General features: G+C 36.0%; 1 protein-coding gene across 1 annotated transcript in view; it reads left to right on the forward strand.

Annotated features, from left to right (window-relative positions):
* Positions 1-6020: 6020 nt before the first annotated feature.
* Positions 6021-14500, forward strand: part of PLCE1 (phospholipase C epsilon 1) — a 122259-nt gene continuing 113779 nt past the window's right edge. The window contains 3 exon segments of the mRNA XM_080621890.1: positions 6021-6343; positions 6346-6408; positions 6730-7869. Coding sequence (XP_080478016.1) covers positions 6191-6343; positions 6346-6408; positions 6730-7869 — 1356 coding nt within the window. The 5' untranslated portion in view covers positions 6021-6190.

A 14500-nucleotide genomic window follows, 5' to 3' on the forward strand; every position in this document is an offset into this window, starting at 1 on the left:
TGCTGGGCATTCACTGAGTTCCCTGTGAAGTTCTCACAGCATCCTACATACGGGATTGCATTTGGAATCTGGCAGCATGCAGCTTCTCTAAACAATCCCCATCTTTACCATGAAACCCATCCAGTACTTGCCCCTCATGCAGTTGCTGCTTCTTCCCACAGTACAAACAACATCCTCAAATATTTATCTAATCATCTTTTCCTTGACAGCCTAGAGTTGAAAGGCTTTCAACTTACTGCATTGTGCGATGTCTCTGATCCTTCACATGCCTTTCCTTAGACTAAATAATAGTGTGTCTTAAGTCTTAATGTGCTCTGTTTTGTTGGTGATTTATTCCTTCTGAAGCAGAATTCCTGCTGACTTCAAAAGGCAGTTAATTGAGTCATGGGTTTTAGGTTTAACTGATAATAAATTTTATAGTTTTTGATGATGTTGGATATTTTACATAGACTATTGTAGACTTCAATTCCAGATTGTTATTAAATATTATTAATACTAATTTAAATCTTACACTTTAAGTCTAAAAGTGTATGTTCTGGGTTCAGCAGTAGCAGCCATTTTTCTCCTTTTTAGTAGCTGATGCAGTGCTGTGTTTTTGACTTTCAGCCTGGGAGCAGCGCTGATAACACCGATGTTTTTAGTTGTTGCTCAGTAATGTTTACTCTGACCAAGGACTTTCTAAGTCTCATGCTCTGCCAGGGAGGAGGGAAAGCTGGGGGGAAGCAGGGAAAGGACACCTGACCCAAACTAGCCAAAGAGGTATTCCATACCACAGCACGTCATGCCCAGGATGTAGAACTGGGGGCAGTTACCCAGAAGGGCTAGATCACTGCTCGGGTTGGGCTGGGTATCAGGTTGGGCTGGAAGTGAGTGAGTGGCTGCTGACTGGACTTAAACCACAACAGTGTATGTAGCAGTGTTAAAAAAAAAAAGTAGACAAATTAGTTTTATGTCGCATGTTTTCAGACTTAATACATTTTGTGTATGTGTGTGCTGAAAGGTTGCCAGGTTGTTTATTTTCGTTATTCATTTGTCTTTATTGGCTGACCTCTACATCCAGGATGATTCACTAATGCTGGATCTAGTTTCTTATATTTTTACTCTACTGATAGAAGGAGCACATTACATTTCTGACATAACTTAAACCTTGTAAAATGAACCAGTGTAGTTATTAATGGATTCCTTTGGCTAATCTAGTGGCTTTAGAAAATGTCAGTATGTGTTGAATACAGTGCAGGCTTAGATGTCTTCTTCATGTACTTTTATATTCAGATTTAACATTGAAATAGGTGTGGTTTGAATTGAACGTGCAAGATAAAGAATATGATTTTCAATAATTTCACCATTGTTTTATATGCAAATATATGTATATGTTTGTGTGAGGATTTTATATGAAGATCTAGGCTTTGGCCACCCATATGCAGCTAGGCAAGTAAGCCACAGGGAGTGGCTTCCCTTCTACCTCTTTCTCTGCAGTTTTACAGTAAGCTACAAAATACTGTTTTATTGGTTGAGCTGGTGAGTTTTACACTTAATAGCATTTATAACACTGTATTAATGTGCTTCATCACATGTCTAATGAATTCCAGCAGTTTAAGGAATTTGCTGGGCATAGTGAATTGAAACCTGTTGATTAAAGTAAGAAGCAGAGGCTGAGAAAAGTGTGATGAGGGACACTTGAAACCCTTGTCATCTGTTCAGCAAAGCCGCAGCTTCAGATAGTTTTACAGTTGTCTGTAGATGAGAGGCTTTCCCATAATGGCTTTTATTTGCTATTTCATGAAATTTTAACATACTCATACACAAGAAAACTTTTCCCTTAGTCTGCTATGTTCATGGTGCATGTGGACATCATAGCAAACTTGATCTAAACTTAAGCTACTACTGAGACGTGTGGTCCCTACCAGGCATTCCTATTATTTCCTTTTCATGGAGTATAGTGATCATGTGGCCACAAGGTGGGTCAATTCATTTGGATGGAAAGAATAGTTTCCTGAAAAATCAGCCAACTGAATCAACTTAACTCTCTGGACTCTTGATGTCTAGCTTCATGAGATGGGAGAAATGGGGACCAAAGGTCAAGAGTGAGGGGAGGAGTAAGTTTGCCAGCTTTAATGTCAGCTACCTGCTAGATTGACATAGCTGAAACATCAAATTACATTTGCAGATTGCAGAAAGGTGTAAACCAACTTAAGTGGCATTTTCCCCCCCTCCCCATGCTGCTCATTTTCTCCCCTGTGCTGTTGTAGCACACATGTTAGTACAACCATATATGAACTGGATTGGGAAAATGATCTAGCTGTCAAGTAATTTGAGCAAAAAATTCTTGAGATGGATCAGTGCCCTATCACATTGCAGTGGTCATGAGAGGGTGGGAACAGCTGGACATAGACGGGGATCTTCTTAGGCAGACATTGTTCTTGGATTTCAAACATAGGCATGGATAAAAAAGTGATGCTGGTAGAGAGACTTGGGCAGGAGTGTATCCTCTGGAGCTGAGGAGAAGGGTGACCAACAAAACCACTGTTGGGGAAGATATGACATGAAGTTTGTAGAGAAAAAGATCCAAGAAAAGCAGTTTGGGGAGGACACGTGTGGAGAGACTTTGGCATAAGAGACAGGTGGGAGAATGATGTTGAAGGAAGGAGACTGTGGAAGACCAATCCTGGCCTCTGTATGGAGCTTTTTGGACATTTGGGGATATAAATGTATCTCTTTTCTTGCAGGTTTCTTTTTACAGAAGCAAACTGGTGAATCAGTGACATGATTAGTTTGGGATTTTTTTGTTTTGTGGTGTTTTTTTTTTTTAAACTTCTCTATAAAGGTGCAAAAAAAGTTAACATGCATGGTCAGTTTTGTGATCTCAGGTTTATTGTGTGATGTTAAATTTGCATAGTGATATTGTCTTTTTTGCCTTCTAGAATGGTGTGGTTTTGTAAGAATTTTGTTTGCTCACTGGTGTAATAAGAGGTATATTTTCAGTGTCAATCTATTCCATTAATTTTTATTCCTAGCTTAGCAATATTACAGAGAGTACATTAATAAATATATTTTCATGGCTTGTATTTTCATTTGATTAGCTGGAATTTTTCTGATGCAAACAGGAAAGGTGAATCAGTAGACTGACATGTTTTGATAGATGAAAGAAATACTTAAAAATCAGTACTGAAGACTATTACTTATATATACAATAATATATATAAATATATATACATTTTGTGTACCCTTTACAGAGTAGTATTGTTACTTGATATAGCAAGAAAGAAACTTAAGAGATCAAGAAGAAAACAGCTGCTTCTCTTATAACTCCTCCTAGATCTTTCTCATTTGATCAGCATCGTCATATATAGATTTGGACTCAAAGGCACAGAATGGTTGCCAGAAGTAAGATGGGAATTTCTAGATGGATTACTTGCAGCTTTCTTCAAGCGTGTAGTGGTAAAAAGTTGTGTAAGTTGTTATCTGGGGATTTGAAGGGGAAGGAGGATAGGGAAAAGGGATAGGAAATGGTAGAATAAGGTAATTGCAGAAGTACCTTCCTTTTTGTGTGTGTGTGCTTATGTGTTTGGGTTTTTGTTTGTTTTTGAAAGTGAAATAGGCAAGATTGAAGAAAGTGAACTAAAATGAATTTCAGGGTACAATTTAATGATATAGGCACTTGTTGGGGAATATAGACTTAAAGAATTGCTTGGGTGTTGGTTTCCCACTGTATCTCCTCTACAGTTGCGCTGTCGCAGTATTTTATAGGGTGCTCTGTGAACTGTGTTGGTAACATGGTTCCAGTTTAAGTCCTGTCCCTGCCACTCTCTCCAACTACTGCGATCTCCTTCTACATGACTTTTTAATGAACTGTAGCTTTTATTTTCCTTTCTGGTGCTAAATCTCGCCCTTGTACAGGATCTGAGTTTCCCTTCTTGCTTCTCCTTTGGCTGATCTGGCATGCACAAGCATTTTGTAATGAATGGAGAATGTAAAACTCGTGGCTCTTTGTTCTGTCTCTGTCACTCTCCTTTGTGACCTCCTCTGACCTCTCTTCTGTTGTTAAACCAATAAAATTGAAATCTCTGTTGAAGGTTGAGATTTGCCATGCATTTATGGTAGCTACTCTCTGAAGAATGAATGCTGTTCACTGGCTGGCAAACTGATAAGCCATGGATTTGTAGCAAAATGTAACTTTTGTTAAATATTAGTTTCCTTTTTTTATTACAGGCACACACACCACTCCCTCACCCCTCCTCCTGCCCCCTTATCTCCTCACACCCCCCCGAAAAATGATGCACTCAGTTACACTTGTGTATTTTATTATATGAGAAAAATAGCATATCAAATATCCTATTAATCAAAGAGTACATTTTACATTTTGATTTTTTGCCAAACTACTTTTGGATGAAGATCAGTAATAAATAAAAATGGAAGCTGACACTAAAGTGGTTTAAAATAAGATTGTTAATTATAATTACTGAGAAGAGTAATAAAATAGATTTCACACTTTAAATTGCTCTTGTGAGCCCTCACTTGGAGTATTGTGTGCAGTTCTGGTGTCCTCAACATAAAAAAGACATGGAACTGTTGGAACAAGTCCAGAGGAGGGCCACGAGGATGATCAGGGGACTGGAGCACCTCCCGTATGGAGACAGGCTGAGAAAGTTGGGGCTGTTCAGCCTGGAGAAGAGAAGGCTGCGTGGAGACCTCATAGCAGCCTTCCAGTATCTGAAGGGGGCCTACAGGGATGCTGGGGATGGACTATTCATCAAGGACTGTAGTGATAGGACAAGGGGTAACGGGTTCAAACTTAAACAGGGGAAGTTTAGATTGGATATAAGGAAGAAATTCTTTACTGTTAGGGTGGTGAGGCACTGGAATGGGTTGCCCATGGAGGTTGTGAGTGCTCCAGCCTTGGCGGTGTTCAAGGTCAGGTTGGATGAGGCCTTGGGTGACATGGTTTAGTGTGGGGTGTCCCTGCCCATGGCAGGGGGGTTGGAACTAGATGATCTTAAGGTCCTTTCCAACCCTAACTATTCTATGATTCTATGAAATTGCTTTCATTATTAGGCTTTCCTGATGTTATCCTTCCCATCATTCCTTGTTGTTTCATCAACTACAGAAAATTTAATTATTGTGCTTAGCTAAACTGCATGAACTGAATTGAAGGAAGGAGCCCCTTCTGCTTATGTAAATAGTGCTTGGGTCAACATTTGTTTGATCAGTTCAGTAATCAAGTTGTTGTACCTAGCCAGTGATTTGCCTCAGTTCTGTGGTATGTTTTGCTACTCAAGTTTCAAAGTCATGTTTTTTGCTTATTTTTAGTGAATTTAGACTGCTTTAGTAAACTTAGGCCTTAATATAACTTTTTGCATTTTCCACATTTTTAATAACATGCAATAGTTTTAACATTAAATATGGTAAATTGAAATAAAAGCGTATATATGTTTAATTTTAATTCCCCATGATTTAGCTCATATTTTTCTGTTTCCTTTGTTGAACTATCACCTCTTATTTTCTGATTCCAAGATTTACTTCTACCATACTATTTGCAGGAAAGAATCTGAGAGTTAATGGCAAGTGTTGAAAGGCAGGTTAAATTTTAGCTTAAAGCACACAAGTAAAGGGGTTAAAAAGATAATATCTTTTACCCTATTCTACATTCATGCTTTTGCAGTCATAAAGTTCTGTCAAAAATACTGTAGTTTCTTCATGATTTCATGGTAACAACATGAACATTAAACTTCATGAATATTTAATGAAAACAGAAACCACATAATACCAAAACACTTATATTTGTCATAGAATTTAGTTCTGAACAGGAAAATAATTACTTTTAAAAGACAGTGTAGGTTTAAAAATAAGTTTATTCTTCAAAATATTTTAACCTATCCTGCATATAGGTCAAAAAAATTATAGAAAAGACATTTCCTTTTTTCTCTTTGTGTATATCCTGTATTTTCAATGTCAGTGTTACAGCTTCAGTAAAATTAGTTTTTTGCAGTCATGTAGCTTTCCATAGTAACGTGAATGCGGCTATTTAAATATATAAATCATTACTGTGATTTCCCCAAATTGTAAAGTGAGACTTTAAGACAAATTTAAATGTGTATTTTGGGATTCTCTAGGTCTCAGTATAATTAACTTGGGTTGTTTTGTGTTCTTTCTCTTTGCATTAAAAAACCCCAAACTTCCTGCTGTAATTGTGATGATGGATTTTGTGCTGTGGATTCTGGTCAATATTTTTTTTCTTTCTTTTATTTTTTTTTCACAGAAAACCAACTTTTTGGATGTCTTATGGAGAGAAGTATCTTTGACATGGATTATGTGTTTGGTCATCTTATACAACCTGAGGCAACAGTGTGTGTGCTGCATATGATAGACGAAGTAGTTGTTGGAAGAGACAAGCTGAATGGCCATGTCACAATAAAAAGCTGCTTTAAAAATGTTTGTATTTCCTGCCAGTAATCCAAGGTTGGCAAAGCCTAATAGCCCAACAGTGAAGAAATACATGTTCTTCTAAAATTCAGCTCAAGAAGAATGAGAAGTCAATGTGTATTTTACCATGTGTTCCCTGATTACTTAGCACTGAACCTTTTATTACACTGAAATCATGCTGTGACGATTGGTAGACAGCGCACCCCTTCTTCCCCCTTCTGCATCCCCAACACACATCTAGGAATTAAAGACTGTGTCAAGATGACCTCTGAGGAGATGACAGCGTCTGTTCTTGTCTCTGTGGTACAGGGTAAAGCGATACCTGCTCAGTCAGCTGGAGATGAAAATACTCAAAATGCTTTGGACACCAGTGTTATAAAAAGACATGCTGCCAGTCCGGGAAGGCAAACCACACACGCTTTCTCATACTTAAACAGACTTGAAGAAGAAAGTCTTCAGGGCTCAGTGCCCAAAATATTCTCTCTGGCGAAAGAAAAACTGACTAATGACAATAGTAATGAAAACTTCTGGGAGAGGAACAGCTCCATCCCTGATTCAGTGGAATTTCTTAACATTAACTGTAACGTTGTACAAAAAAACTACAAGAGCAATATCCTGTGCAGCCAGCTGTATAAATCCTGTGATCCTTTAGCAGGGGGAGAGGCATGCCTGGAAACTGGAATTCCTGCTTCACTGGAAAGAGCCATGCTTGCTGAAATTCAGTTGAAAATGAATGGACCTTCATTGAGAAGCCAGACAGCAGTAAATAAGAATGACAGCAATGATACTGATAAAGTGGCCTTTTTTCACTTTCACTGTGCTAGTGAAAGGAATATATCAAGAGCTCTGTGCAGTTTACATAGCAGCTTCATTTTGGATAACTGCTTGCAGCCAGTAAGTGTTGGTGTTGGTAACACCACTGGTTCCCCGGCCTGCACTTGCAGATTAATGGAGTTGACAAGTAATTGTGAGAATGGAAATGAGCAGCAGCTGTATGAAGACACTTTAAGGAATAAGTATTTATGCCTAGAAAGAGCACCACGGAAGGTTAAAGTGGCGTGCTCAGGTCACAACTTCTGTGGAAATAACTTCACTGGAAGAATGCCCTCAAAGCCGTTCCTGAGCCATTTTGAAGACTGTAACGAAAACTGTGAAGAAGATTTGGAAGAGGATTTTTTCAGAAACAAAAAGGAACGTTCTACATTGTTGATAAGGCGATTCTGTAAAAATGATAGAGAAGTTAAAAAATCAGTTTATACTGGAACAAGAGCAATTGTTAGGACTTTACCTTCAGGGCACATAGGAACTGTTGCTTGGAATTATGTTGAGCAAAGAAGAAACAATAGTGTCTTGAAACTTTCTAGGATTACAACAGAACAGCTAACTGTAATTCAGACCTTAATAAAATGGGAATTTAATTCCATTCTTGAGAAGTCTTTATGGTATGAGGTAAGCTTTTCACAGTGTTGTTTTTGTTGTTTTGGGTTTTGTTTTGTTAATGTTTTGATAACCTGATGACCTTTTGATTCAGAAAAACCCAACCAAAACCCCTTTAGCTAGTAAACAGTAACACTGAACAGGATATTTCACTTAACTGTGTTGAACCTTATGTTGACAAGTGTTTTTTAGAAGAATACGTTGTCATCCTTTAAAATTAATTCTCTTTAAAATAGATATGGGGAAAAATGTAAAATTTTATATCTGTATGAAATTTATACATGTGTGTATATACATATATATTCATATAAAGTATAGCTTTGATGGATATATTAATGGTATAATATTTCCATTAAATAAATTGTATTAAATGATAACTGGAAGTATTAGATTACAGTGAAAATTTTTTTTTGCAAGAAAGCATAATATTTTCCCCAAGTTGCAGATATTTACAATACTTCAACACTTGCAAATAATTAAAAAAAATGTAATAGTTGAATAACACGTATTAATGTGCCTATAGCACCCTGATTTGTATTATCTTAAATTATATAATACAAAGCATTTTAAGTTTAGAATGAAATCCTGAATGCATGGATTATTATTGTAAAAATGACATAGCACATCCCTGATAAATGTGGGTTGAAAACTGGAAGAAATTTATTGCAGTTAGTGCTCAGACTCTGCAACAACGTTCAGTAGGACTAAAATGGAGGAAAACTGACTTGTATAGCATCATAAAATCATTTAGGTTATACGAGGGAAAGGTTGGAAAAGACCTTTAAGATCATCAAATCTAACCCTAGAATTAATGAAAAGGATTATATGAAATTTCATCAGTGATAACATAAGACTGGACTTGGTGGCTCAGGGGCTCCATGATAATTGTGACCCTCCCCATCCCCTTCTAGAACTTAGTATATTTTCCATTTAACCAGTTGATTGAAGAGTTTTATGAACATGTATTTGTCAGGTGTTTGTACTAGGTTTTAAGTTTGTACTAGGTTGCAAAGCTTTGTAGTGCTGTTCATTATTGAGATATTCAAGTACAAACTTGCTGGTACAGCACATGCTGCATGGTGCAAGGTCATGCTCCCATTAAGGGATGAATATGAGCCATGTATTTACCTAACATGATATCTGTTCAGTACATTTGTTTTATCATTACAACCTTGTTTGGGAGAGAAGGGAGAGTGTTTTGTAGCTGAAGTCTACTGTAATTTTTATTTATATAGGTATGAAAAGGGAAGGATGTGTTTAGATTTCTTCATTGGGTGTTTCCAATTTGACTTGAGTGCTTTAGTTTTTAACATGAATATTTGTTTTACCACTTTCCGCCGCTGCTGCATAACACTGAAAGTACAGCATTTGGGGGTAAGGGCTTTAATTTAAAGATTTTTTTGTAGTACATGTAGAAATCCCAGAAATAAATGTAGTAGGTACTCACTGAATAACTATCTAACTAGGAAAAATTCTGACTACAAATGAACGAAAGTTTAACAGGCACAGTAAAGCACGTAGTGTAATTACAGTACACAGAATGTTTTCTCATGTTCAGAAAAGGTTTAAAACCAGATGATTCTAAGTCCTTCTGTAGTGGTGACTACAGATATTTTTCTTATCAACCTCTGTATTTAATCTCTTTATGTATGATGTGCATCAAGCATTCTTAGCATTATTTTTCTGTTATTTTAGTGTCAAATATTATTTCTTCAATAATATTACTATGTGTTTATGGTTTGTATTAACATTATAGATGGTTTTACACAGACATAGACATTAACTCACAGTAGATTTGACAAATATGTGGATCTGTCGAACATATGCACTGGGTTAAAATAATTTAATGAATTATGAGCCTTTGTAGGAAGCTTTCATTCTGATAATCAAAGGAAGAAGGAGAAAGTAGGAAATGAATGTGGTAATTTGTTCTTTCTTTCCCCTTATCTCACCCTTTGAGCATGCATTCTATTTGGAACAGCTAAGCGAACAGTAGTTCTGTTCTTCAAGGAGAAAAAAAGTTGGAAAAATTAAGTTTTCATAGCAGTACTGGTGTAACATGGAACAATAGAGACCTTTATGTTTAAAGTAGGAAAATGTGGGTCTCATTTGTGCGTATCCCTTACATAAAAATTCTAATGCTAATAAAGGAAAGGCACAGAACTGTTGTCTTGCTGAACAAGTTTTTCTTTTTAATTTCCCTACACAAGAAGATGGGACTGAGGCTTTGCATTATATAGAAAATGCATTAAATATTATATATTTTAATGTAGCATATGATTATGGTTTATAGATATTGTATACGCAGATTTAGACTCCTGTGCTTTGGACTTAATGTATGTGTTGTATGAAGAAAGAAGATCTTTATGCTGAATATTTTTTTCTAATTTTGCGTATAGTTTTTGTGGCTATATACAGTGTAGTACTTGCCCTTATCAGATGAATGTGTGTAAGATGGCTGTTGTATCTGTTAATGAGAAATTTGCTTGTCCATGTTGGAACAGTACAAGCCCCTCACATTAGTACATATTAAAGATGTTGCAAATGGAAAGAATTTGACATAGAAAGAAATAATAAGAGTGCAAGCTTTGGTGTTGGTTTTGCTTGGCCTGGCACAATGTGTCTGCTACTTGGGCTCATCTCAGGTGCATCATATTAGCAATCTGACTAATTACAAAAGTCAGAGTTTCCAGAGTCTGTCTCTGTGAGATGTTAGGTTCACAGTGATAATGCACATTTCTTTTTTTTTCCTGATACGGTGTTTCTGTGGTGCTGCTAGTGTAATATTGACTTAAGATAATAAATTTGAGCAGCTCAATAGGCTACTGCAGGGTGATTCTCTTAAACAGGGTAAGTGACCTCAGTATCTCCAGATGACAGCTGCAATAACATAGTTACAATGCGTAATAGCTGAATTCTTTAGTTAAGCTTATTTTGTAGGCATCAGTTCCATCTTTGCTGTGTCATTACATTCCTGATGCTAGTAGTTGAGCTTTAAGAAGCAAGAATTCTGCTGGCTTGCTTAACTCTGCTCTGATAGAAGTTAGTACAGTAATATATCTTCTACTCTTCATAGGTGCTAAGGTGCTACTGAAATGCCAAATACTAATAAGGCAACAGTTTAAAAAACTTAATTGCCCCCTCATCTGTTTCCAGATAGAATAATGGTTTCGTTAGATTTGAGAGATTTGTCACGTAGGTGTGTTTTATAGTTAATTTAACGATTTGGTATAGTGGTTCAGCATTTGTTAGCATTAGGTATTTTTTTCCATATAGTGTCCATAGTGTTTTTATGATTCATGTGTAAAATCAATGTAATGCAAGGGGGTTTGATTATGCATGGATAATGTAAGGAGTTTGTAGTAGAACTTCTTTATTTCCATGAAGTTGAGCTATAGTCAGATGGTGGCATCTGTTAACAAAGAGTTAAGAATAGAAAAAAGATTTGGAGGTAAAAAAATATTTGCTATCCTGTTTTATTAATGTGGTATCTAAAATAGTCATCTTAGATAATATTTTTAAGGAAACAGAGCCAGGCAGAAGTAGTTTTCTGTTTAATAGAGAATTGAATTTTTTTTTTTTAATTGATTACCAATTCTGAATGTATTTAGAATTAAAATGAATATTATATAATTAATATAAATCTAATTGCAATTCTGAAACTATAGAGAGCTCAATATCCTCCTCCTGCAACCACCCCCTGGCAGAGTTGTATCAGCAACACTAGTCAATGTATCTTTATGTTGCATGCTTTTCTGGCATTTCTGAAAATATGGATAGATTGAGCAGATGTTATTTCCACTGTCTGTCATGGAAATAGCATCTGCTTTGACTGTTTTGACAACCAGTTACACTAAATAACTAACTACAGAGCACTTTCCATCAAATGCTAACGTGTTTATGAACAAAGAAAATGTTAGTACTGCTGTATGTTCAGAAGAACAAGTTTTGGTAGCTTTTCTCAGATGTCTGGTTAATTGTAACCTTTAATTGTAAATATTTTGTCAAAATGAATAGTATAATTTTTCATCTAACAGTATCTTGGAAGGTACTTTTCCAGTATATTCAAAACAGATTTTATATAATGAAGAAGCCTATGTTTATTCTGAAGAAGTGAAACAAAAACTTGAAAGCATCTGACTTACCCTCTGTGCTAATGATAATAATAAGCATAAGAGTCCTTGTGTGTGTATATACTGTTTCACTAAGAGGATCTGATTTAGTTAGAGCAGACACAAGACTTGCTGGAGAGGCTACATGAAATCACCTGGCAATAGGAGTCTTGTTAGCGAAGTTATCCTGCCAAACTCCATGAGATTCACAACCCACAAAGCAGCCTAAAAAAATTAAATACTTAGAGGCTTTCACTTCTTGGTGATTTTTGATTGTTTCTGTAGGAATTTCAGGTCTAGATCTGCTGTGATATCATCTTTCTGTTAGGATTACATAGTCTTGCCACAGGTTTTTGCTTCTTGCTGCATATTTAAAAAGATCACTTTGGGGTTTAAGATTTTTTTGGGTTTACAATTTGAAATAAAATTTCTACTCCAGCACACTGAAAAGAATTTACAGGGAAAATATACATCTAGAAAATAATAAAAAAGCAAATAATCTGTAAGTGGTTGGTGTTCTACACTCTAAGAGTAATTTTTAATCTGACTGGGCATGAGTAGTTTGCCTGTTGCTAACATTATCATGTTCTTGGACATAAAGGTTTATATTCATGTGTTAAAGTAGTTAGTAGGTTTGGATGAGATGGTTGATGGTTTTTGTTTTACCTGGACCCTGTGCTTCTATTTTCGTATGCAAAAGAGTTGCAGTCTTTTTTTTAAAGAAAAAAGTTCCTGAGTGAAATTGACTATTTGGAAAAAATTTAGGGAAGCAGAAGAAAAGCCAAATAGGCATGAAATTATGTTTTCCCTTCAGTAAGTGCTGTAAAAATAAATTGAACTTTGCTAAATGAAGCACTGTACTTATATTTGCTCTGGGTTGAGTTACCCCAGTTTTAAAGGCTAGCTTTAAAACCAGATTTACCCTATGTTTGTAGAACTAGTCAGTTTTATTACAATAATGTGTGATAGAGTTAGAGATAAATATCTTAATATTTTGTGTTATTTTGTAGTTGCCTTATAGCTTTAACAATTTTGGGCCAAATTATGAACAATAAGTTTTAGCTGTGAGCACACTTAGGTATTTAGAGCCAATAGTGTGGGAGTCTTGGCAGGAGCAATATATTATGCCTTCAGTTTTTCCACATTTTCTGACTTTCCTTCTAGTGACTGTTCATTAACTGTAAAGAAACATGAAGATCTGTTTTAGAAAATCTCCCTGCAGCACATTTAAGAGTTCATTTTAGAGTGTTAAAGTTGGACACTCTTCTAAATTCTTTCTCAGTTGAAACTAAGTTATCTCCATTACCTATATGAACTGTTGAAAAGTTTGGGTTGTTTACTCTGGTATGAGTGAATAAAATCAGTGCCATATAAAGATCTCTCTGTTGGTGAGTGAATAATTAAAACATGAATTTATGAGATGTCATACACAGTTTAATTAATCTTGCTTTTCTGCAGCCTTTCAAGTCTTTTTAAAAAAAGTTGGGTCAACAGTCATTGGTAGTCATGTATCTTATCAGTATGAACTTTCAAGAAGGGCTTACAGAAAAAATCTCTACTGTAAAATTGTACTTGCCACAATATCTAAGGCATCCTCCATAAGATATGAGGCTGTTTGATTTCTCTGTGAAAAGTGATTTGATATAGTGTTGTTATGAGCCTCTGCTCACAAAGAATTTTGCTTGAATGAACAGACTGGTGACAGCTTAAAAAAAGGAATAACAATTGAACCTAATACAGCTGTTAGATACTGTCCAAGTGCATATGAACTGGAGTATCTAGAGACAGGAGAGCTCTGGGAGTGCTTCCACACCAACCAAAGCTAATTACATCAGTGCAGCAGTTGGAACCAGAGTGACTCAGGGCAGTGTGACAGCATACAGCTTTCATGAGGAATGTCGGAAGTGGGATGGTGCTGGAAATATGAAAGTTCAACCACTTCTTTTTTCTTTTTTTTCTGTTCTTTTTTTTTTTTTTTTTTATTCACCTAGTAATTTCACTAGAAAATTACCTAGTTAAAAGCTGTTCCTTACCCGCAAATCACATGTATCAGACAGTGCTCATATTGTCCTGCAAGTTGTGTCAAAGTATCCATTTTTTGAATATTTTGAGCTCTAACCAGATATAATAATTTTTGAACTGGGATTGAAGGCTCACTTTAAAGATGCACTCATCAATCCTCTAGCTGAGTATGACAGTCATAGTATGGAAACGTGCAACAGCTTTGTCAGTAACTGGAAACAGCCTGTTGACCATTGCCACCGTTTGTACTTTGAATACAATAACGTGAGCTTCTTTTATGATGATTAAAAGTGATTCTTGCGTACTCTTAATGATTATTTTTATTTTATTCTCCTGACACTGTAAATATTGTTTTCAAGAAACCACAACACACACAGACCTTCATTAATAAAGTGTGGGCAAAACAAAGGATGTATTATTAGCTGCTCTGGTTTCATGTTGCAGCAATCTTAATTCTTACAGTATTTAGGAATTCCCTTCAAGTATTAGAGAATGGGTGAAATCCTGGT

The sequence above is a fragment of the Psittacula echo genome (assembly GCF_963264785.1).
Source record: "Psittacula echo genome assembly, chromosome: 6".
Taxonomy (NCBI): domain Eukaryota; kingdom Metazoa; phylum Chordata; class Aves; order Psittaciformes; family Psittacidae; genus Psittacula; species Psittacula echo.